The 25,323-nt window shown below is 41.4% G+C and overlaps 2 protein-coding genes across 2 annotated transcripts; one reads left to right on the plus strand and one right to left on the minus strand.

Moving 5' to 3' along the window:
• Window positions 1-25,314, minus strand: ift140 (intraflagellar transport 140 homolog (Chlamydomonas)). The gene is made up of 30 exons (XM_034214720.1): window positions 25,182-25,314; window positions 24,566-24,729; window positions 24,233-24,454; window positions 23,960-24,081; window positions 23,692-23,822; window positions 23,065-23,240; window positions 22,892-22,983; window positions 22,547-22,653; window positions 22,291-22,430; window positions 21,988-22,191; window positions 21,822-21,894; window positions 21,590-21,681; window positions 21,261-21,388; window positions 20,996-21,113; window positions 20,745-20,866; window positions 20,522-20,657; window positions 19,197-19,328; window positions 17,597-17,817; window positions 6,103-6,280; window positions 5,434-5,624; window positions 4,887-4,982; window positions 4,653-4,785; window positions 3,989-4,132; window positions 3,692-3,820; window positions 3,016-3,198; window positions 2,723-2,926; window positions 2,030-2,242; window positions 1,379-1,545; window positions 1,153-1,294; window positions 1-989 (listed from the first exon to the last, which is right to left on the minus strand). The coding sequence occupies exons 2-30, from the start codon at window positions 24,710-24,712 to the stop codon at window positions 810-812; spliced, it is 4,323 nt and encodes a 1,440-aa protein (XP_034070611.1). The 5' UTR covers window positions 24,713-24,729; window positions 25,182-25,314; the 3' UTR covers window positions 1-809.
• On the plus strand, window positions 7,148-14,602 carry tmem204 (transmembrane protein 204). The gene is made up of 3 exons (XM_034214794.1): window positions 7,148-8,291; window positions 8,973-9,128; window positions 13,526-14,602. The coding sequence occupies exons 1-3, from the start codon at window positions 8,015-8,017 to the stop codon at window positions 13,768-13,770; spliced, it is 678 nt and encodes a 225-aa protein (XP_034070685.1). The 5' UTR covers window positions 7,148-8,014; the 3' UTR covers window positions 13,771-14,602.
• Window positions 25,315-25,323: the final 9 nt, after the last annotated feature.

The raw sequence follows: 25,323 nt of genomic DNA on the forward strand, positions 1-25,323 counted from the left end.
TTCATTCTTAAAAAGTATTTTTATTAAAGTAACAGAACAATGCATTGTAATGTTAACAAATTGGGTTCACATGTGCTAAGTAGAATTTGTTACAAGTTATCAAAAATAGCTGAAAAATGCTTTACAGAGATATGCCACTGAGAGAATACTTTCAATTAATGCATTGATTTAACAAAAAAACATTTTTACCAAATGCATGAAAACCACATGATCAGAACCAGGATAGAAAATCACACATTCAATGCAAAACTTAGATATAAAATCAAGTAATTAAGCTCAAAGGTATAACCTGTTTTTTTTTTTAATTCTGCAGCTCTAAAATTAAGGATTCCAGGATTGAATTGAAAGCCGACTGGATTTTCACAGATAACAGGCTGGATTACTTGTGTTAAACATTTTGAATAGTGAACATTCTGTAGAATTTGGTATATCTTGTTCTATCTATTTTAACATGAGCATAAATAAATCAAAGCTTTACAATTATAGTCTCTAGTGTTGATGCCTTCAACTTGTCCTCAGTCACACTAGGGATTTTCAGTCACACTGTATTGCAGGTCAAAGCATTTTTTTTTTGAGGTAGAAGACATTCTCTCAGGTCAGCTCTCGTAATGAGTGTGGAAGTGTTTTTAATAATCTCATGTGCTCTAGGTGTAGCGTCCAAACTGCACAGTTGTTCCCGGTCTGAGACTCTTGCATATTCATGCATTTGAACATGCAGATTCTTCATACACATGAATAAAGAATCCAAAAATATGAAAATAAATATATTATATTGTTTTACAAAATAGAAAATGATCAATGAGACCTATTTAAGATACATTTAAGTCCTCCTCCACTTCATCGTCCTCCTTTGCAATGGGTCTGTTGTCGCCACGGTCCATGAGTACACCCATCTCTTTCTGCAGGGACTCCAGGCTGGCCGGGCTGACGTAGTACCTGACGTTCTGAGAGGGCAACAGCCTCTGGAGCTCCTCCAGCTTACGGTAGGCCTGGAGAAGAAACATGGAAAGAGGATAAAGAGCTGACTGTTTATTTTAGGAGTTTTTAGAACCATTCATCTAAAAAAGGTAGCATTTCCTATGACAGGTTGCTGATATTTTCTTTAACCAACATGTCATTTCACCGAATAAAAAAGCTAGAAAAAAAAGTTACCATTTGGAAGTTGCCTTGCTGACAGTGGTGCTCCACCAAGAAACCATATGCATCTCCAATCCTGACAGCAGGGTCCAACTCCGGCTCCTCCAGCAGCGCTTCACACAACTGCACCGCCTCACCAGGATCCTCCACATACAACCTGCAGACAAAGGACAAAACTCAGATTAAGATCAACACAAATAACTTGTATACAAAAGAGAACAAGTATGAGTTGTGTTCTTACATTCGTGCGTGGACAAACTTCTTGATGAGTGTGATTCTGTGCTGCAGGTCAGCCAGTCTCACTTCCTGTTGTCCCGCTGAAGGGTCTTTTGCTTTTGAGACGCACTTGAAGGCCTCAGTCAGAGCATCTAGAGCCTTTTCATAGTTCTGGTAATCATCAATCTCAACCTTGATGATGATCAAAAAGAGGAAACTTGTTTCATTTCTATTTCAAATGAATATAATTTGCCTCAAAGCAACCTTACAATTGTATGTATTTTTCATCTGACTATACTTAAAGCTCTTATAATAAATTATTGTAAAAAAATAAAAACACCACTAACAAACAAACACTAGTCTATTTTCCAGTCAATCATTTCAACAAAAATATAACTGCAGCAAATATATTATATATACACTTTTTGAAAGCTTGTCATTTTCCTTGAGCATTCTCAATTAAAGTGGCAACTAAGAACATCTATCACAGTATCTCATCTGTAGAATTGTATAACCTACTGTTTATCAAAGGCAACGTTTTACCTGTAGAACATGCTTGTTATTTAAGAATGCTAACTTGAATTGAGCAGCTTAAAAATGCTTAATGTCAATTTGTTACCAGGAAAGTACCAATTAACATAACATGGACGGATGTTCTTATGAGGTTTAGCTCTACCTGAGCACAGGCTTCATAGAAGCCAGCCAGCAGGTCCGGTGCCCTGCCTTTAGTGTAGAAACCAATGATTGTCTTCAAGATCTCCGGATTTTTCCGCCAGTCCAGAGACTGGAGGTAGTTGGCGGCCATGATGAAAAGCTCCTTCTGACGACAAACATTGGCGAAGAATATAATTTTCTCCGTGTCGCCCGATTTGAGAAGTGCCCTCATCGCCTGTTTGGAAAAAATACAATCAAACATAATATAGGTACAAATATTTCATATGTTAAAGAGAAAGGTTTGGATGTTTTGAATTCACTGCTTAATCTTGCAGTCAGACAACAACAATATGTTTACCTCGCAGAACACAGAAGTTGATGTACTGATATAGATTTTCTAGCGTGGGCCTTACTAAGGCTAAAACACAATTTGCTAATATCCACTTAAACAGCATTACGTTGCTTTGATCCTGAACCATAACTATTGTCTGCTTCACAAAACTGGGGACGTGTCGACTGCCATCTACTGTGATTAAAAGTTCCTCACACAACCCCACATCATCTAAACTATCCCTTTAAATCGCATGTTATGCACATTTTGATTATGCTACATTAGGTTGACAGAACAGATCAAAGTATTCCTCTTGCCAAGATACAAACACGTTGTAAGCGTGCAGAGAATCCCTATAGTGTTTCCTTCACACCACAGTGTTACCTTGAGCTTGTTTCCCGCCTGTGTGTATTTCTTGGTGGCCAGGTGGTAATTCCCCTGGCGCATGCAGCAGTCCGCTATCCTCTCCAGCAGCTCCTTTCGAGCCTCTTCAGATAAATCCTTTGAGTCGGTGACCGTCATCCTCTCTGCCAGCTCCTCTGTGATGGTCAGGCTCTGGGTCACACACAGCTCCAGGGCTTGATGGTACTTTGGTCACACACAAAGGAAAAGACACATATGAGCACACACATATAAAATGATATTTCCATGTGTAAAAGATCATGTGTAACAAACACCTTCTTTGCTGCTACCAGTAACTCCACAGCCTTCTCATACTGGGAGTGCGTGATGAAGAAGTCGGAGCAGCGTGCCAGGAGGGCGGGGTCGGAGTACTCGTTCAGATCCTCAGCGATCAGCTGGAGGGCAGAGAACTGCTGGGTGGCAAAGGCCAGCTCCAGAGCTTTAGAAACATAACCAGCCTGCAGTGGAGAAATTACAAAAAAACATTCTACTGTTAGAAAGTGGAAAAACTAATTAAAATAGTATTTAAATATATGTATTGTGAAATACCACACTTTTGTAGGACACTACGTGTGAATAAAGTAAACATCTTTAACCAATAGAAATCCTCCTAAGTCAATTACTTACAATAAGTCAATTATATTTTGCATTACAAGTTTTCTGAAATTGTATGTTTAAATATGCAAATTTGGCATTATGTTTTACTAACTTTTAGGGAATTTGGGAGAAATATGCTGACAAAATAAGAAATATTGTAGTGAATTAAGTGGCTAAATGTTATTTGGTTTATATTTGTTTCCATTAGTCTTAAAGTAAAATATCCCTAACTCAAAATGGACCCATCACATGAAAAATATATGCCTTGTTACTGCCCCCTGGTGGAATGATTTAGAATGCATCAACCTGAACGTAACCTCTGTCATTCAGAAATTAAATAAATGTATGAGGGACCTTGTGGTAGAGTGCGACGGCTCGGTCCATGTGGGTTTCTTTCTCCTCGTAGTAACAGGCCGCCTCCATCATGTCCTCCGCGTTACTGAGCAGAGCCAAATTCATCAGCTGGTCATCCAGACCGTTCTCCTGTGTACACACGATACACACACGTCAACAACCAACCAAGAGTAAGACAGAAAACACAACAAGATCAATGAATGAAAAAAACATGCTTAAGAAATAGAGAATAAACAGCATTGCTGCCAGTAAACATCAAGATAAATGTGGAGAAATCTGCGCAGTGGAGAGCTTTACCTTACAAAGTCGGATGGCGTTGTTGTAGGCCTGGGCTCGTGTGTAGAAGTGGACGGCCTGTTTGATGTCTTCATGGCCCTCGTAGTGTCTGGCCAGGTGATAGGACGCTGCCCTGTCCCCTGTGTCATTGGCTATCTCAGATGCCTGGTGTAACAAATAAATACTTTCGAAAATTATGAAATGATATGAAATTAAAGGGTCCACAGTTATGAAATTGACTGAACATGAAAGTGAAAAGCTTTTCACAACAACAGTAAAGCAATTGCTTATTTCATGTTGAATCTCATGGCTCGATGCTTCAGTTTGTGTGTTCTGTGTTATTATATATTTGTTGTCATTTGCGTTTAGTTTGTAAAAAAATATTTGTTTCCATGAGTAAATATTTGTTTTTTCTCTCATGCACGTGTTATTTTTTTACCCATTTTTATGTATTTTAATTATGGAGCAAATAAACTAAAAGTGCTGCTTACTATGTCAATACAATTACTGTGTTTCCTACTGCAATACATACCTTTGGATCAAGACCAAATAATCACACTTAAATTACAAAATAAAGAGCATCTATATTTGAAAGCAAAGTTTGTTGTGTGCAATTCCAAAAATAAGTTAAATGTAATTATTTGATTTAATAAAATATTACAAATGTTATAGAAACTTATGTCACCTTCTGAATGTTGCCCATGTAGCAGTGGACTCGAACCAGAGAGAGGTAATCCTGAGCTCTGTCATAGAAACGCAGCGCTGAGTCCATGTCTGACTGGCTCTCCAGGTACTGAGCCCACCACTTATAGATGTTCCTGAAGAGAAAACATGATTAGTGTGTGCATATAGTATGAAAATCACGTGACATAATGTTCAGATCAACATTTGTGTCTATCAAGAGAAGCTCTGGACTTACTTGTCTTTCATTTTGTTAACATAGATATCTAGAGACGATGTGTCATCCTGGAGCATTCTGGGAACTTCGACCCTGTGTGTGTCTGATTTCTCATAACTGTAACAAAAAGGTTAGAATAGATAGAATTGGGAGGATGAAACCCTCTTAATGGTCTCACATGCAGAGCACACAGCACACACAGTGAAATGTGTTCTCTGCTTTTAACCCATCCTAGTACCAGGAGTCTAGCACTAGGAGCAGTGGGCAGCTATTGCACAGCGCCCGGGGAGCAATGGGAGTGAGAGGGGGAAGGGGGGTGTCCGGTGCCTTGCTCAAGGGCACCATGGCAGGGCAGGAGGTGAACTGGGACCTCTCCAAGTAGCAGTCCACACTCCATATTTTAGGTCTGGTCGGGGACTTGAACCGGCGACCCTACGGCTCACAGTCCAAGCCCCTACTGACTGAGCCACTGCCGGAAAGTTGGCAGTCACACTATGTTTCCATTGTACATTTGACCATTTTTGTATACTGTATCTCTGACACAAAACCCCATCAGATTGTGTCTTACTATGTGAGGGCCAGCGTCTTATTGCCTATAGACTCCAGGTATTTGGCATGGTTGTAGTAGGTGGTGCGCAGATGGATGCGATCGTGGCTCTCTGCTGTTTCCAAAGCCAGCTTCCATTGGCCAGAAGCCTGGTAGAAGTTGTTCAGCAGGTCATAGCGCTGACAGCACTTGAACAACTTTTCGGCATCTTCCTATTGGAGCACAGGAAGAGACGACGGAAAGATAAATGCTTTTGGTGCGGAAAGTCCCTTAGTCTGTGTGGTGCCCTGCTTAGGCCTAAAAAGAGGACGTGAGCTAAAGGATGTGGCATTATATGTTGGGGTTATTTATGAAGAATAGAAAAGTAAGATTTGAAGTAAAAGGATTGTCTCTCCACTTTTATTATCTTGTATATCTTTATTGCATCGTCCTGCTTATCTGTTTTTGAATGTATGTTGTGTTTGTCTGATGTTAAATGACAGAAGAAAGAATGGCTGAATAAAAGAAAGAAGAATATGTCACTAAATAAACATTTCATGTCACATTTTGAAGCTACAAAAGCTGTAAAGTAAAATGAAAAAAGATTCTACAGCCAAAAATCTGCATTGTCTTTAAGGTACTCCATAAATAGGGCACAGAGAATATGTTTGTGTCTTTGTACATTTACACATGAATACTTGGACATCTTACCAGCATGCCGAGCTGAATGGCTAACATAGCCACTTGTGCTTCTGGCTCAGGCTCCGTCTCCACCTCTCTCAGTGCTTTTGCTGCCCTGGCATTTCCCATATTCCCAAGACACACGCGTGCCACATCCAGCCGGCGGGTTTTCACACACATCCGCGCCATGTTTTCCCATACCGCTTCACTACAGGGAAAAGAGAAATGGCTCGAATGTAAGCGCAATGTGTAGACCTAGAGTGGCATTGTGTTATTTGACAGATACGCATATTTACAGTTTATTTTTATATTTTAAGAACCAAACCCTTAGTATGCAAGGAGAAATGGTGACAAAGCTGTCCAAAAATGTACTTGTAGACCCATTACTGTAGTATTATTTCAACATCTTTCACGATTATAAGAAAGGATCACCAAATACCTTTTGCACACAAATATGGAGATACTAACATGTGTGCAGGATTTTAACACAAAGCGAGAGGTGTACTTTTCTATGTCTGTCTTTCCTTTATTTCCTTTTGTCTTGCTGACGTAAATCGGCCGCCTTTTCTCTGGCTTCAATTCCAAATGTCAGATTCCACAGCCATCTGGTCTCTATTTGCGTCCACCTCCCTCCTCATAGCTTTAGCTGATACAGATGTGGGCTGTTTATTAAAGTCAGGCAACAGGAAATACCCCAAATCTTTAGGGGCCCTGCTATAAGCGGGGGGGGAATGGAGGCCAAGTGGACAAAAAGAAAGCAAGAGCAGCGACTGCTAGCCAAAGTTTTACTCTATATGGTCACAAAAAACCAAGCCTGAAAATAAAGCGTGAGATAGTTTAAAATGCTGAGAAAAACAGAGTTAGCTGCACACTGGGCGGCAAGATCTAGAGAGCCAGAAAAGGAAAGACAAGAGAAGGAACAGGTCTACATTTGGCCTCTCTTCCCATCCTCTTTTCCTCTCAGGAAACACATCCTGTTGCTGGCTGAGTGTGGCGGCCAATGTGTTTGTTGCACACGAGAGAGAGGACTTTAGCGAACGCCCCCTGGGCTCCAGACAAAAGAATACACAACAGTGACGTCTAAGAGGGGGTCTTTTGGACATTCTCTCACACAAACACGCTGATACACACACACACATTTAAAGTGATCATGCAGGAGGGAGCTGCCTGTTTAAAGCTTGCTATGGTTGCAGACTGATGTCTCGGACTATGACGAACGGCAACTCCCCCACATTTCAACCGTGACCTCAAGGATTTGCAGAGAACTAGTGAGTGAGGGGAGAGAAAGAAAGACAGAAAACAGTAGAAGGAGGTGGCTTTAAGGACTTCTGGTTCAAGTCAGGCAGTGGGGGCTCTTCTAGTGGAGAGACAGTCTTGGTATGTCTCAGTAAAGCAACTGACAAGTCGGCTCCAAACTGCTTTTTACATCTGTACTCTTCTGAAGGAAAAGTGAAGTTGCTGAAGGGAAAACCATATCTACTGCCTACAGAGAAGCCAGCTGCACACACAGAAGACCAACCAATGCAATAGGAATCACACTGAAGAAGGAAAAGGAGCAACGAGATCCAAGAGTCAAGCTGCAGCCAGTCGGAGCCACGGGAATGGACCTAGGTGACAGTTGGATTAACCCCCGCGTACCCGCAGTGCTTTCTGAGGAGGAGGGCTGAGGATCTGCTGCGATGGCAACCAACTCCTGAATGAGGATGAATGGAGATGTTCTTTAGCTAAGCCTCAAGACAAGACTCTTGCCGATTGTGTGAGCTGGGACAACACTCGCTGACAGCTGGAGCAGGAGGAGGAGGTGGTGGCGGAGGAGGAGGAGGAGGAGGAGAGGACTGCTGGTGCTTCTGCCCCAGAGGAGAGGCAAGAAAGCGGGCAGGACAGCGCGGAGGATCAGGAGGGACTCGAGGGAGGGGGAGAGGTGGCGGGCGTCAGGCGGCGCATGGCCGTTCAGAGGCTGGTGGCGGCAGCCGTGGCGGTAGCCCTGCTATCCCTGGTGCTAAATAATGTGGCAGCCTTCACCCCCAGCTGGGTGCTGCAGGCCCTGGAGGACGGACGCAAGCGCAGTGTGGGACTCTGGAGGATGTGCCCGACCGGAGGGGAGAGGGGCCGCGAGGATCTGCAGCCTGCCGCCAGGAGAAGCCAGCGGAGGCAGTGCGAAGGCCTGGGATGGGGCTCCGACTACTCAGGCTACCAGGAGTCCCGCAGCACGGTCAAATGTAAGTTTGCAAGATAGTTTTGATTTAAAGTTCAGCATAACAGTGCTAGATACGCCTGCAAACTAATCTCTTTCTTATCATGGTTGACTCGTTGATTGGTATATCCAAGATGAGAAAGGTCTAAATGGCAAAAATGCACAACTAGATTTTTTTCCGTCCTACATGTATTAGCAGAAGTGATTTTTGTTTCACTGTGAGAAATAAATTATACAACAGATCAACTTGTCATGTACAACATCCATGAATCCTAAGTGCTTTGCTTTAAGTCATGTCAGTCTGATGTATTACTGTAAACAGAAACAGATGGCAACAAGCCAACAATTCTAAGTATGTCGATTTTTTTGAAAGCCAATTGGATCATTTGGTTTTGGAAATTTCCTGAAATGCTTTGAATACAAACCCTATATGTTTGAGTTTTCAGCCAGAGTTGGTGTTACTAAATTTCGCTCCATTGAGAAAATTTCATTCAAGGAAATAAAGTCTAGGAAGGCATTTTCTGGGCACAATGGGCAGCACTGCCTAACGTCAGCCAAAGAAAGGCCTCACCATTCATGATAACATTGTGAAGTCACATTCAAATGCAAAAATCAAGACCTCTTGTCTTTGTCTTGCATAATCCGATCCATGCATTTAGATCACAGTGCAAAGTAAATGACACAGCCTTTCTTTTTGTCCCTCAAGTGCAGTTTGACATGATGCGAGCATGCAACCTGATGGCGACGGTGGCCCTGACTGTCGGTCAGCTGATCTTCCTCCTGGGCCTGATGGAGCTGCCCTTCATCACACAGGAATCCCAGTGGTGGGAGGAGGCCATTGCTGCACTGTTCCAGCTAGCCAGTGAGTACCAGCGTTACTACACCTTCTTTACGTAGCAGAAAGACAAGCAGAGAAGCCACTTTTCTGATCTAAATGCAAAAGTATTCTTCTGTCCTACAAGCAATGAACATCATTTATCTAGATGACGAAGGGCAAAGGTCACATGTTCTCTGGTAGATACTACTGTACTACAGGAAGACACTGTTTAAAAGTCAAGCAAAAAGGAAGGAACCTTTCTCCTATTGAGCAAAATTAGTACAAAATAATGTAATATTGGGGCTAGAACACATTTTTTTGTGAGGTGAAAGTCAAACTCCATGGGAAAATGTAGATAATGTGGGTAAAATGTGACAAACTTCAACTTAATATAAAATGACTGCATCATTAACTAACCAAATACCAGAGATTGCGGACCTCCAACAAGGTCATACGCTATCTTCCAAAAATAATCAGTGTATCGGCCCAGTGGACCAGATCCACTCCGAAATGTAATGGGTCCTTCATTGGCCCATGCTACACACTTCCACCAAGTGTCATGAACATTGTGCCATGAGATTTCCCATAATCCTGCTGACCAATAGGAAAACAAACCTACAAATCCAAAACCCGTCAACAAACCTCTTTGGCAAAGGAATCAACAGACCAGCTAAAATAAGAAAGAGGAAGATAAGAGGAACTATAAAACAAAACTATGGCCATCCTGGTGATTCATTAGTACATAGGGGACATAACTTAGCGCAGTCATGGTAACAACCCCCCCCCCCCTTCCACCATCCTTCCCACTGTGCCACACAAAGAGCTGGCTGTACCAGAGCTCGTGCTGAGGAAGTGTGTTGTTTTGTGTTCAGCGGACCCTCAGCCGGTTGGTATCATTGTGGCAGAGCGGCATGAAGGGGTTTACTCGGGGTCTAAATTTAGTCCTAGTCCAGAGTCCATGGGCCAGAGCTGCAGCGAGCCGGGGAGCGACTGTCGGGCGCCAGGATATCCCTGCTCAGGACGAGGAAATGTCTGTGACTACCTGTTATGCAAACCCCCGAGCTGGAGAAGGAAAAAGAGGGGAGGGGGAATGCACGGGAAAGACAGTTTCGACAAGGACTGTGTGTTTGTGTGCGCACTGGCAGGAGGGATTCTGTGTGTGTGTGTGTGTGTGTGTGTGTGTGTGTGTGTGTGTGTGTGTGTGTGTGTGTGTGTGTGTGTGTGTGTGTGTGTGTGTGTGTGTGTGTGTGTGTGTGTGTGTGTGTGTGTGTGTGTGTGTGTGTGTGTGTGTGTGTGTGTGTGTGTTGGTAGAGAATTGTCCAACAGCAGGGTGGGAATTGTCTCTGTGTAGATACGCTTTTTTGTCTCTGTTTACTAAATGTCCAAAAGCAGCAACGCATAAAGAATCTCCTCTCCATCGTGAGCGTCTTCGGCGGACATTGTCTCAGGGAGGAGGGCTTTTATCTGAAGACCTTGGCAGAGGATTGAGACCCACCCAACATTACAGTATTTTCCAATTTTAGACAACAGCACCAGCCAAACATCAGTTACCAGGAACTCATCTCACCAAAGCATCCTTAACACAGACAATGGCAAAAATAAACATAAATCATTAACACCAACATGGGTGGTGGACATTAATGTCTCTTTCGATCATACGGCCAGAATCATGACCTCATCATAAGATCACACATGTTCGCATTCGTGACAAATCTAAACGTTAATAAACAGTACCACACCTATTTCCCTGACGTCTACAAATAGTAATTCTCTCTGGAAAAAAGGCACCTTCAAATAATCTTGACTGATCTGTAAAGCCGAGCTTTTCCACAGAGAATGCCAAAAGCACCACTTTATGTGATGTGTTTATTATTTCTTGGCAATAAGTGATTCAGTTTTAACAAATAAGACCAACGACTACAGAAATCAAAGGAGACTTCTTCATTTGAAGAGGTCAACCATCAGACTGGCATTGCCATTAGACAACAGCAGCATGGCTAATACCAAAGCTAGCTTCTCAACTCTGCGGTTTCCTTTGTCCCATAGCCTTTCTTTGTATTTGCCTGAAAGTATAGACTGAATAGTTTGGGGTTTTGGACTGTTGCTCAGACTAACAGGCAATTAGTTGTCTTAAAAAATAAAGGAATATTTTGAAAAGTGAAGGCTTCAAAATACATTGATAAGGGCTTTCCTTCACTACATTTATTCAAGGACACCAATCGCTAATCCATTCCCTCTTCCTAATTTGGACTCCCCCACAGAGTCAGTGAATGGGCTTCAGCTCCGACTGAATGGAGATATTTTTACCCATCACTCCCTTTCTGAGGAATGTTTTCATTTTCAGACGTGCCAAAATGCTCAGCTATTACAAGCAGGCTGTGGAACAACAATATCCAATTCCATTAGTAGTAGTATTAGCAGAACTTTTATTTAGCCAGGAAAATCAATTAAGAACAAATTATTATTCAGTGATATCGTATTTGGCAGGTCTCGGCTGAAAGCTCAATATTGGTTGTTTGAGCCCGGGAGGCGGCTCTGGAATGTGTTTTCTGAATGGCCGAAGCTCTAACATGTCAAAAGTCAACACTGCAGGTCATTTGGCACATTAGCGTTACTCTTGGTTTTTAAGGAATTCCAACTGTGGGGGTTTAATTTCCCATAAATATGTGGCTCAGGAGATTCTTGCTAACAATGGAGTGATAGTTTAAGCAAGTCATGCAGGCAGGTTATTCACTCAATCAATGTTGTACCTTTTAAATAATTACACCTACTATCAGGAAGGAAAACAAACCAATAAATGAATTTCCAAGACCAGGCTTTAAGATAAGACTGTGACAGATCATGTCAAATTTCCAGCGAATATATCAACCTCCAAGCTTAGGGTGTGGAGAAGAGGGAAGGAAGGAAGGATGGAAAGGGGAAGAAGGGGAAGGAAGTTTGGGAGATAAGTCGGTGCCAAAAAAGAGTTTCACACAGCCCAGGCTGCCTGGAACCTGGACAGGAGATTATTCATGTTCTGGGATAAGGAGCCAGACTGGTTAAACATGAATAGATGGAGCAAACATTTGCGTACGCCCGGCAGTAGACACGCAATGATACACAGACACAATTATTCACATCCGCATTTAAAACAATGACAGTCCGCTCACGTTAGAGGTAGAGAAAGAAATACAAATAAATTCCCCCCATGGTTCCTATTGACTGATTCAGGAAACTGACTGATTCATATCCTTAAGGACCAACATCCACATTTCCAGGGATTATTTTTAGTCCCTGTATTTATATCTCTGTGTATGGGGCGAGACATGTATTCACTGTTGGACTATTTAATGGCTCCAGAACACATCCAAGGAATACTGAAGCATTGGTCATTGTGGGCTTTTCATACACATCTCTAAAGAATGAGGAAAGTTGTGGAGACAGTGAATGGCTTTCCACTTGAGATCACACTGCCGATAAACAAAGTATAGATCAAAGGAACAGCATGGAATTAAAGGCTTTTTACCTTCGCATGCAAACAGGAGTTCCTCATGGCGTGAGTCGCTGTTATTAAAGAAATCAGGAGATAAAACGTCTCAAAGGCTTTTCCGCTCATATATTCACGCTCTGATATTTTTACGCGACTCAGAACTTTGATCTCCACATCTCAGAAGTTGTTCCTAGGAGGAAGCAGGTTTCTACATTCAAAGACCTCACACAGAGCTCCCGCTGAACCGAGAATACAAGGTTAAGGGATGGAAATCTCTTCATGAACATGTGGAGTTTCTCAAAGAGTGACTGTACCTTTAAGAAGATACACTATGGGGTTTTAAAGAAAATATTCAGTTATCAACATGAGACTTCTCTAGTTTATTACAGATATTAAGACTGTTTGTTTTATGAAATTGTATTTCTTAATATGGAAATTAAGCTTTATTTCATGCTTACTTTAAGTGAAACTAGGTGAAATCCATAGCCACACATACAAGAGGAAGTAAGAAAGACACGTAATGTGTATCTAGGATGTTTTCTTATTACTAGTCTGAAAGAAATGTTATTGAAGCCAAACTCTGTCAAAATCAACTAGTACATTAAAAAGTGCGATTTTCAGAATATAGGAGACGTATACAACTAGAAATGTAAATATACATATTTGCATAGTTTTGAAAGGAAATATGATTCAGGTCTTCTCCTTGCTCTGTCTGAGTGAATGTGTTGTTGTGATTGGCTAAAAAGTAACCCAAGATTTGCCAAAAGTTAGGATAGGAATCGCAAATCTATGTTGACCTTTTACAGGACCAATTTTCTTTTCTGTGACCAGTTTTTAGCCACACATGCAGTCACATCATTCAGAAAATATATTTAACTGTAATCCAACTTTACAAATGTTTCTTTTATTTATTTGTCTTACAACCACTGCTATTCCACTGACTTCATTCTTCCCCCTTTGTGCTCCTGAACAGGTTTTGTGCTGGTGATTGGACTCGTGACCTTCTATAGGATCGGGCCGTACACACACCTGTCGTACTCCTGCTACCTGGACATAGCCGCTTGCCTGCTGGCCACGTTGGCTGCGGCCATGCTCATCTGGAACATTTTACATCGCCGCGATGACTGCCTCGCTCCTCGAGTTATAATCATCAGTCGCTCACTGGCCTCACCTTTCCACCCGCGCCTAGACAATGACTACGTGGAGTCGCCTTGTTGAAAAAATAAGAGGATATAGACTACACCGTTTCACTACAGCTAGGAGACTCCAATGTCACTCTCAAGAGAAAAGGACTTTCCTGTGATTCGGCAACAGCTGGACTAACTTTTACCTGCACATTTTAAGCTCTATATTTCATTACTATCCGACTTTTTTGCTGCTTGGTGCACAAAATTCATAGATATAACCCAAATGATTGCCCTAAAACTGCTAGGCATATTCAAAACGGTCTGTTGTTTCATTTATTCTTACTTGGGTGAGCTCATTTGCAGCTAAATATGGAATTTGGATAAGGACTGTGTTATATGAAACATCCTGCTTATGAAAAGATCAAGCTGGAACTTGACCTGTTGTGTTATATGTGCACTTAAATGGCTTCAAGCATACTTATTAATTGGAAAGTATGAAATATATTCGAAATGCAATAACAGAATACCTCATAATTGCTTTCATCCATTTTAGACTTATTTTACTATTAATTATATATGTTGCAAGTAAGTTAAGTAACAAGGTAAAAGCCAGAAGAGTCTACACCATTTAAAAACAGCCAATGAGAGGTGATATTTTAATCCAATGAACACACTCTTCCTTAATGTCATTAACACATCAAATAAATAAATACAACGTTAAATAAATAAATATATGACCTGCCAATTAATGTATTTAAATTGGATTGTTATAGCAGTACTTTTATTAATGTTATTAATGGTATGTTTGGGCAATGCATTTCGAAATGACGAAAGGATTCAAATACAATTTTCATTTCCATACGAAACTCTGCTTGCTTGTGGTACATATTGTGTAATTAAATTAATATAATATAGCTGTATAATGAAATAGTGTTGTCATTACTAGTATTATTATTATTGTGAGTATATTATATTTTGAAAATAACTATTTTGAAAATAACCCAAACATAGGGGCACACTTAAATAAGGTAAATATTATATAAATGGAATAAATGTATTGCCAATATTCAAAGGCAGTGGTTGTTGTTTTTGTTGTTGTTGCTGCTGTTAAGGTGTCCAACACCACACCTGACAAATGGACAACACAGAACTTCAATTGTTTGACATTATAAAATGACAGATATGTCTTGCTTTTGTATAACTTTAAACTTCAGTAAGAGACTAAGATGTATGATCTTTTTTAGATTTAGGTTCACATACTAACTTACATACGGTATATTGTGTTAGGTGTATCATTTTAAATTGAAATTCTATTGTTTGCTTCAGGAAGCGGGAATAGTTTAAAGGGGCCCTATGATGCTCATGCTCAGGTTCACATTAGTATTTAGTGCCTCTACTGTGACATGTCTCCATGCTTTAATGTAGGGCTGCTCGATTATGGCAAAAATCATAATCTCGATTATTTGGGTCAATAATTGATATCACGATTATTAAAAACGATTATCCATTTACTTGAAAAAAATGTGAACAGCATGTTTTTAACAGTTGATTACCCTGAACTTTAAGTATAATTCAACTGAAAAACCAATAAAAAAAAAAATTTAAAAAAATTATAATAATTATAATAATAATTTTAAAAAAAAATCGTTTTATTTTGATTACGTTGTTTTCGTAATCGTTGCAAGCCAACATCGTAATTGCGATTAAAATACGATTAATTGAGCAGCCCTACTTTAATGTTCAAAAAGCGCTTTATTTCTCTCACACTGCCTGTGCTGCAGCACTTCTTTTCACCCTCTGTCTGAAACCAGAGCACAGTCTGCTCTGATTGGTTAGCTGGCCGGCTCTGTTGTGATTGGTCACCCGCTTAGAGATCTCCCGCCCCTTAGCCCATAAAGTTCAATGTGCTGGAGCGCTAGCCAATAGAAGCGCAAGTGTTACATAGTGATGTCACTATGTTATATAAGCAAACATAGGAGTCTAATGGAGGCGTTTCAGGCAGGGGGGGGGAGTGTGTTGGAGATAACAGTGATTTTAGCCATAGCAGATCATTTACATTAACAACAACCGATACAACACCCTACAGGAAAGGGAAGCCCCCAGAAAGCATAATAGGGCCCCTTTAATCGAAGAACGAAGGACTAACAACCAAAAAGAAATGTTGTGAATGACATTCTTCCCTTTGATAAATGGCATACAGTGAGAGCATGGGGTTCACATGTACAGCGGCTTATGATGAATAACATCATCCATCAGTCTGAGCTTCACCCCTGAACACTTCCCTAAGGCAGAAAGGGGGGAGTTTTGCTTTTAAATAGCCGAAGCAGTGTCAAAAAGACAGTAAGAGAAGGCTTGCACTCATTGTGGGCTGATAACCCTGCAGCATGTCAGCTAGAGTCAAGGACAACATGAATGAGAGGAAGCAGCTCAGTCTGGACGGAATAAAGACATTCCAACCTGTATCTGCTGTGGGAGGCAAAGGGACTCTCATACTGTAAATATTTGCTTTGGATGAGGAGAATTGTCATAGCTTTTCTACTTCATTCAGGACATCCAGGGATGAGGCTGCGCCAGATTAAATATGCTCTCCATATTAGAACCTGTATCTGTTCAAAGATCACAGAGACAAGTCCCAGAAGGTACAGGTTACTTTAGCAGGAAATGCATATTCCTGTGGGTGGAGATATGCGGGAATCAAACACAATGTCGAAAAAAAGCAGCAGTAAAAATAGCCATCAATGAGGAACTTAGTAAAGCTGTCATCATGCCTATTAAACTCTTTTGAATATCCGGCGAGCGGGATATGCTATGTTCCTATTTGTTTGTTTTAATGCGAAGTGCGAAAGGAACGCTACAGCAACATTTAGACCGAGTGTCCTGAATCACGTATTCTGCTAGAGATGATATCAGATCTCTGCTGGAATCCCGTAAACGTTACCCCAACACACACAAAACTCACGCACGCACACACACACACACATACAGGACAAGACGCGCACATCCTTTTAGTGACCTGATACAATGTTTGCGAGAATGGAAAGGGCACTCCTTTTGTACCAAACGTGTGTGTGTGTGTGTGTGTGTGTGTGTGTGTGTGTGTGTGTGTGTGTGTGTGTGTGTGTGTGTGTGTGTTTAGAAAAGTACATCCCCTCCGCACACCAACAGAAACATACACATTGAAGAGTTCCTTCCCCAAGCACAGACACAGAAAAAGTCCTTAATCATGTCCTGTGTTTTAAATCATATGTAATTACCCTACATGCACAAATAAAAGTGATGCTTTGGTGGATCTGATGTGATAGTTGCATCATGGTACGATACACCCAAAGACAAACGCATTTTATATATTTGATATCTCTTTATATATGTATTTGATACTGGATTTTGCTTTTACAGTATTTTAAATGGTCCACGTTTTCCAAATACATAAACAATTGGTTACCATTTATTTTAATTCACCTGTGAAGTGCCAGTTTTGTTAATATTACGTAAGGATAAAAAAAACTTTAAAGAAAAATAGGTAGCACGACGTATCCGTTTTTCTCGCAATCTTACCCTCTCCCTCGGCTCCGTATTTACTTATTTTTAACCACAATGACCCTCATTTGTACGTTTTCCTCCATGTCCACCTCCAAAGACATAGGTGCTGAATGAAATAAGGGGTGAGGAAAAGCAAGAGGCAACAATTCAAGCAATTAGCTAGAGCTCTCCTACTGCAAACCATTGTGGAGCATTGTGAAAATAGTGAAGGCCGTAGCAACAATGCTATCCCCGTGGCCTTTATTTAGCCCCTGAACTTGAGCTTCTGTGGAGAGGAATGCTGGGAGAAGTGTTAGCAGCGATCGAACAGAGGCATGCCATCGTGCACGTCTCCTCTCTGTGAGCTGACTCTTGTAATGATGGTGTGAATGCCTTACCTCTTGATGAGCTTTATGGACTTGAAGGCTTCGTCCATGTCTCCGATGGTCAGGAAGAAGCTGAAGTTGAGCATGGCGTCGCGGGTCGCCTTCTCGCAGTTCTCCAGGCCCACAAAGTCTCTGAGAGCTCGTCTGGACACCATGGTGGGGAGCTGGCTCTTCTGTGGAGGAGCTGGTGCTGTGGCTGAAATCTCTGCAGACCCTGGGTCCTTCTCACCGTGCTGACGAGGGGCAGACCAGTAAGGGAAATATATGATCAACATGTGAATCACAGCTAGTTAATGAATGCAGCATGGGGTACAATCAAGTTGCCTCATTCACCAAACGGTTTTAAGAACAAAAGTCTTCTGGAAACCCACTCGGGTGGTGACTAACACCAATGCTTTCTTATTTGGGATTTGCTTGGAGTCACTGGGTGAAATGCCAAACTGCTGATTATTCATAATAAATCATATCAAATGAAAAGTGGAGTAAAACTCAACAAAGAAAAGTGTGTCCTACTTGTCCAGGTTATATTGCATGGATGCTATTGAAATTATAATAGCATTTTCAATAAAGAAACTCTTACGTTTTTTCACAAACTACAAAAACCTTTTAAAAAAGAGATGTGTCCTACACGTATGATGAAATAATAAAACTTTGCATTGATTTGGAGTCATACGGTCACATAAAATGGACGCTATTGAAAGAAAATCAAGGGTTTTTAATTAAAAAAAACTACAGATTTTCTGATTAAAATATTCGTTTAAAATAGACCTAAATTGACTTTAAATTAAAGAGGTGTGTCTTACTTGTTTAGGGTAGTTATACAATGCTGCATTGATTTGGAGTCACTGGACATGATAGCTCTACAACAAAAAACAAGACTTTTCTATAAAAAGCAGAAGTAATTATATTAAATTAAAAAAGCACTAGAATCCAATAATAAAGATGTATATAAATAATAAATAATAAAATAATAATAAAGAGAGCATATGCTGCCAGCAGAACTCTCAACAAATCTGCATTAACAAAACACCCAGACCCAGGTCCACCTGCAAACTGCTAACTGTGCATTTCCACTCAGGACTGTCAGGAATCAGACCTGGAATCTTCTTAGACCTTTCTCAAAAACACATTTAATATATTGGTGAATGAGGCCCACTAAAAAGGTAAAACGCTTTAAAGGGGTAACGGATAAGAAGCAGAGGCAACCAGACAACAACGAAGCATCACAGAACAAATCTATTCACAAGGTGGAGGGAACTGGACTCGGCTGAATGACATCTAGATACTTCAGGGACTTGTGCTGCTGAGAGAATGCTGGTAAACTGCAGCAGAAGGCATACACAACCACAGCTGCTGGGAGTCAGGAACACTGAAGCTTCTGAACGGACTGTGGGGGACAGACACTTACTTCTGGTAAAAAGACACCCCCCCTCCGAAATAATAGCTGGGGGTGTGTAAGACCAAACACACACACAGTATAACATAAGAAAAAGTGATGATGCAAACAAAGACACAAGAAATGTGTTAGGGAAAACATATTGAAAACACTTGCTGTACATTTTTCAGTATGAGAAAGACCCCCCACTGAAGAGGCAGAACACTGCGTCCTCACCTTGCAGCTGAAATAATAATAAGGCACATCCAGAGCGAGGAGCGCCTGCAGGCCGGAGGGTTTGGGGTAGCAGTCCTGCAGGAGGATCCCGTGCTCCTGCGTGCAGAAGAGCGTCACCACCGACACGTCCATCTGAGCAGAAAGAAGAATTAACTGAAAAGAATCATTCTAACAACTTTAAATTCACTTTGATTTCAATTAGTTCAGTAGGCAGTGTGCAGTTTTTCAGAGCCAGTATTTTGTTTTTATAAAAAAGGCCACCAAATAGAGAGGCGAAGTCCCTCCCTTTCCGGGGGAGCTCCATGGGACCTTATTTCGGAAAAAGTATGTATTGAAGTCAATGGAGAGAGAAAGATTATCTTTCGATTTTCAAATTTTGCCACGAATTACACATAGGATGTTTGTCAATCTTACATTTTTTAAATGTGTGGTAAAACTGTGAAGTAACGCTTTTTTTGTGTGAAACCGCTCCATGAACTACATCTCCCGTCTCGCACCAACACCAAGATGGCCGTCACGTTGGCCCATTTCACTTCTTTCTTTCAGAATGAGGCGGAAAGTATTAAAAGAGGTGAAAATCACTACAAGTCTGGGCGTGTTGAGAGCAGTACATACACACAAGGGGAGTGAGTCGGTTCCATAAGAGCCAGCATGCGGGACCGGGATTCTGGGATTTGTAGTCTATTTCAGTTTTACGACAAACTGTGACTTTTTTTACATGGAAATTATTTTTTAAGATGGACAAACATCATATGTGTAATCGAGAGATACGTTTTCTCTCCCCATTGACTTCAATACATAATTTTTCCGAAATAAGGTCCCATGGTTGTCACCGGAAAGGGAGGGACTTCGCCTCTATGGTGACGTCTGTAGTCAACACAGTATAAAAGACTACAATTCCCACGGCGCCTCCTCTAAAGAGACATTTCTGGGTAGAAAGACCCCGTCGAGGCAGTTTTTAACCGTTCAACTACCGTTTAAAAGAAAGCAAGAAAGAACGTTGTTTATTAGTTTATTTGAGTTTTGCCTCTTTTGTTTGATTTGTTTTGACTATTGTAAAGGCCTGTTTTCTTTGTTACATGTGTAAAAAGTTTGTTATTTTATTTTGAGCAAACCCATTGCACAATATCATCCCACCATCGGAAGCCAAGCAACTCATCAACTGTGATTGACACAAATATAAAGGAAAGAAAGCGAGTTAGAAATGTCTGTTGGCGTGGAAGAAAATAAGGAAGGAAGCCACGACACAGTTCATGCAGAGAATTTAGTATGCAGTATTTTAGTGCACGATTTCAAACACAACCAAGGTTAGGAGCAGTCTTTACCGAATCCAGGAAACTAGTTGACGAAGACTCAGAGCTGATCGGCACTGTCTCACAAACAAAGAGTCGAGGTTCACTCTCATCCCAGAAGTGAGACACAGGGCAGCGGCCGCTGAGCTCCGTCCCCTGAAACTGCTGCCTGCAACACAGCATATACGTTCATTATGAGGCATTAGAACATTCCACACAGGCAGAAATACAGTCCATAGATTTCAACGTCAGCTACCTTTCACTCTCTTCTGTCTGTAATAAACCGCTGGATGGTCGGCCAACGAAGAAGTCAAAGTGTGTCACAGTGTCCATCTCAACGTCATAAAAGTACACTTTGTGATCCGGTCGCCCGTTTAGCTGAGAGGAAGAGTAACAACAGCTCAAGTTAGGAGAAATATTCATATGAAATCTTAAGATACTTACATTTTCAGCTCTTGGAAGTACATTTAAATGAGAGGGTGACTATTGTATGAAGTACATATTCACCTGAGAGATTAGGATGCTGACTTGGCTGCCGCTGGCGTTACATTTGACCGACCTCAGGGCCCCCAGATTGGATATTTGGTCAGCCAGGTTCTTAGCACTGCTTTGAGCTTTGGCATCTCTGTAAAGACATACAGAAAACTGCTGTTGTTGGACAAAAAGTAACTTGGAATATAGAAAATATCGACAAAGAGACTTTTGCAATACAGAAGTTAAGATGCTTTTATTTTTCAATTGAAGGTAACCATAATCCACATTAACATCATACCTTCGAGAGAGGTCAAATACTCTAATGTGTGCAGTGTCTGTGCCCACCACCAGGTAAGACTGACACACACTGAGCAGCACGGGGTTGCCCTCTGCCTTGGAGAAGGTCAGCAGTTGCTTCACGGTGCCCTAAAGAAAAGAGAGGAGAAAGTAATCCAACAAATGATTACATCTAGTGATAGATAGATAGATAGATAGATAGATAGATAGATAGATAGATAGATAGATAGATAGATAGATAGATAGATAGATAGATAGATACCACTCGCTGTGTGTATAAGCTCATACATTCTATTCTATTTATTTTCTTTATAAGTTGAGACAACAGACCTGTGGTGTTCGAATCTGGACTCTGTTTGGTTCCACAGTGTAGAGGTTCTCACCATGTGTAGCTACGACAGGGGAGTCACAAGGAAACGATCCTGGGAAAAAAGATAGGCGAAGAAAGAAAGTTTAAAGAAAACCACAAGGTTTAAATAAAGGCAGCAGCTGAATTTCTAAAATGTCAAATGTATAGAATGTTATTTGGTCTGTTCGGGGGCCTTTTGCTTAAGGGTTGTACCTGTATTGCGAAGAGCTGTTCCTGAAAGCTCATACACAGTCACCTGCTTGCCACTCCATACTGTTACTGTATCCTGTTGGTATGACAACACACATCAAGTTACCACAATATAATTAACACCTTTTAAAGTACAGATGATTCAATTCTGCACTTTCTTTCCACACACCTTAGTCACACAGACTCCCTTGATGTGCATGTCAGACTGCAGAGGGAGGTGCCCTCCTGAGCTGAACTGAGTGATGTTGAGCTGCGTCGGGGTGAGCTGCACCGCTGCCACCTGCTGGCTGAAGTGTGCAGACATCACATGCTCACACAGGATCAGCACTGTCGTCGAATTGTTGGCCGCCAGCAGATTCAGGTTCGAGCCCCACTGAAATAGAAGGTCTGAATGAACTTTTTCAGCATATTACCGAATTGTACAAAACTTTCCATTTATTACAATGTGTAAAAATGCTGGTCCACACAGTACCTGAAGCTGAAGGACATTTCCTTCTATTTCTGTAGGTGTCTGTAGCTTCCACAAGGCCTTGGTGTCACCTCTTCCAGCGGGCTGCAGCACCATCTTCCACATGGCTATGCGTCCATGGCTAGTACCAGCTGCTAAGATTTCTGAAGATATACAAATACAATGAGGTTAGATACAAATACACAAACCAGTTGGAACATTTTGTTAATCAAGGGCCGGGGACTGATTATGTGTGTCACCATATATATTTAGCAGTTACCTTTTCCTGTACAGTATGAAACACAGTTGATCATCTCTCCTCTCTCAAACCCCAGAGTCTCGTCGAGAGTCAAAACATAGTTGTCGTCTCCGTCCAGGTCCCACAGCCTAAAGAAAAGACAGTTATTCAAGTTTAAAGAAGACATTTAAAGTGTGTGTGTGTGTGTGTGTGTGTGTGTGTGTGTGTGTGTGTGTGTGTGTGTGTGTGTGTGTGTGTGTGTGTGTGTGTGTGTGTGTGTGTGTGTGTGTGTGTGTGTGTGTGTGTGTGTGTGTGTGTGTGTGTGTGTGTGTGTGTGTGTGTGTGTGTGTGTGTGTGTGTGTGTACAAACCATATTTGTTCACTGACCTGATAACCTGTTCTCCTGTTGCTGTGATGAGGAGACCGTTTTCTGTCCAGCCAATATCCACATTCTGCCCGCTCTTGCTGCTCAACTTCACCTGTCAGGAAAAAAAACACGTTAACAAACTAAACTGACCTGAAGATAAAACTAAATTACATATTTGGTGATGTTTGTATACCTTCATAAATTCCTGGGCCCCTCCCTCAGGCCCAAGCGTGTACTGTGACAGCATCATGGTCTCTGTGATCACAGCGAGCACCTCTCGTTTCTCCAGGAAGAGCAGTTTCTTGATTGAACCATCGACACTGAGAAGTGTGCTTGTTTTACAGTTCTCATCCACACTGTGGACTTTACCTATACACAAGGGACACAGGGTTAAAGATGAACAAAGTAACATATTTGTAGCCCAAACAGTATTATCTGTTTTAATGAACTGACAGCTTTGTAGATCAATAACAGTATTCTGTGATGCATTACTTTTCATAATTTAAATTCATCTAAATCCTTCTAAACAGGGCTTGATATGTTGTTAACAGCAAATGATCTTAGTATGGTTTAACATGAAAACGTATATTGAAAAGCCATCTGGAATCTCCTTAGATGTTCTTTTAGTCAATAATGTTAAGAAGTATTCCCCCCAAACATTTTTAACTCCTCAAAAATGGAGCACAGTGCTACAAAGAACATGGCATGACACACCCTTAAGGAGGTTGAGAAAGGCCATTTAAAAACGTTGATTATCACCAATAGATATTGTACTTAATTATTTAAGCATTACCATTATGATGCTGCACAAATCTCTTACCATCTGCAGTGCTGACGTAAAATGCGAGCCCCTCCTGTGGGCCCATCTTGAGAGGAGCTCCCTTCCAGCTGAACTTGTCCAGAGCCCTCTCATCTCCACTCACTGACGCCCGGGCCAGCATTGCCACATCGCTGTAACATGAGTTAGGACCCACAGTCAGCAACACATCATTCAGATCGAGAGGGCATATTGATATGACAATGTTTTCAATATTATCTCCCCGCCAAGAAGAATAACCAACTTTGAGCTTTGAATCCAGTTGACTTACTCCCCAGGTGAAGCCGGTCTGAAGATGCAGCAAGTGATAGGTTTCTTGTATTCATGCTTCACAAGATGGTTTCCTTGAAGTCTCCCTCTAGCATCTACCTTCCATAGAGCAAGCGCTCCAGTCTGTTTAATAATAATAATCACACTTAAGTTAAGTGGTTTTAAAAGAAGGAATGTAAAGTTTAAATCAATTCAAATGGCATCTGTGCACAAAATGCATGTTTATAATGCATGCGAATCAGGCCTACCAGCATATTCACTGCAATACACTCACCTCATCACCAGTTACTAAGCGGCTGCCGGAGCTGCTCCACTCCAGCAGTGTGATGCAGGCTGCGTGTGTGCTTGGAAGGACAGTTTGATCTCCAGAGGGGTGTGTCAGCAGCACCACCTCTCCATTCTCCCAGCCTAGTGCCAGCAGAGGCTTTGTGGGATGCCAGTGCATCACTGTGGGCGGGTGAAGACGTTCTAAATGGCATCTCTCCACAAACTCTCCCTGCAAGGATGAAGTATGTCGAACGTTGTCAAGTATGCTGTAATTGATCATATTCACACACAGGGACTCATATCAAATGGTAATCAAAGTGGTAATCTGCAAAGTGTTTACCTGCTGCAGGTAGAGGTCTACATTGCCTCCATTGGTGGAGCTGCTCGAGGCAACAGCCAGAACAGAAAGGGACGAGTGCCATGTCAACTGAGAGGGCACTTCACTGCCTTCAGGGGCATCGATACGGTGGTCAAAATACACCGCCATGTCCCTTATGCTCCTCCCTGGATAAGAGAGAAGAAACAAGGAGAAGCCAGGTAACTCCCACAATATTATACATGGTTGTTATTCATGGTGCATTCTTTGATTTCACATATTTTTATCTGTTTTGTGGCTTAATGTCGATTTTCAAGCTGCTTAGCTGACTGGCTAATTCGTGTTGTAAATCTGGGTAATTACTAGTTATCTCTTAAAAGTAACGTTACCTTCATTATAATTCCACTTCATATGTAGCGGTAATTGGACTGAACTAGGACTAAAACAGCAATTGGAATAGATAAATAACGCCGTACACATTTAGCTATGGATTATTTTCATTTACTAGCGTTATGTGACTAATGAGTAAGTTAGCTTCAGCTGCTAACATTAGCTTAGCTAGCCAAAGTTAGCACTCCTGTCCAGCCCTCGCTATTATAGAATGAAATTCAACGATTTGTTAAATTATCAGAAGACCAACCTTACTGCCGTTCGCTTCAGGTAACAGTCGATGTAGTTGTTTAATCTCAAAACAACTTAAACAGACCGTCTGTCACTTGGTGTTGTTGTGTAGCCTCCTGTGTGAGCAGAAGCGTCTCTTCCAGTTGCCCCTGACAACCTCG

Source organism: Gymnodraco acuticeps, unplaced genomic scaffold, assembly GCF_902827175.1.
Source record: "Gymnodraco acuticeps unplaced genomic scaffold, fGymAcu1.1, whole genome shotgun sequence".
In the NCBI taxonomy this organism is placed as follows: Eukaryota; Metazoa; Chordata; class Actinopteri; order Perciformes; family Bathydraconidae; genus Gymnodraco; species Gymnodraco acuticeps.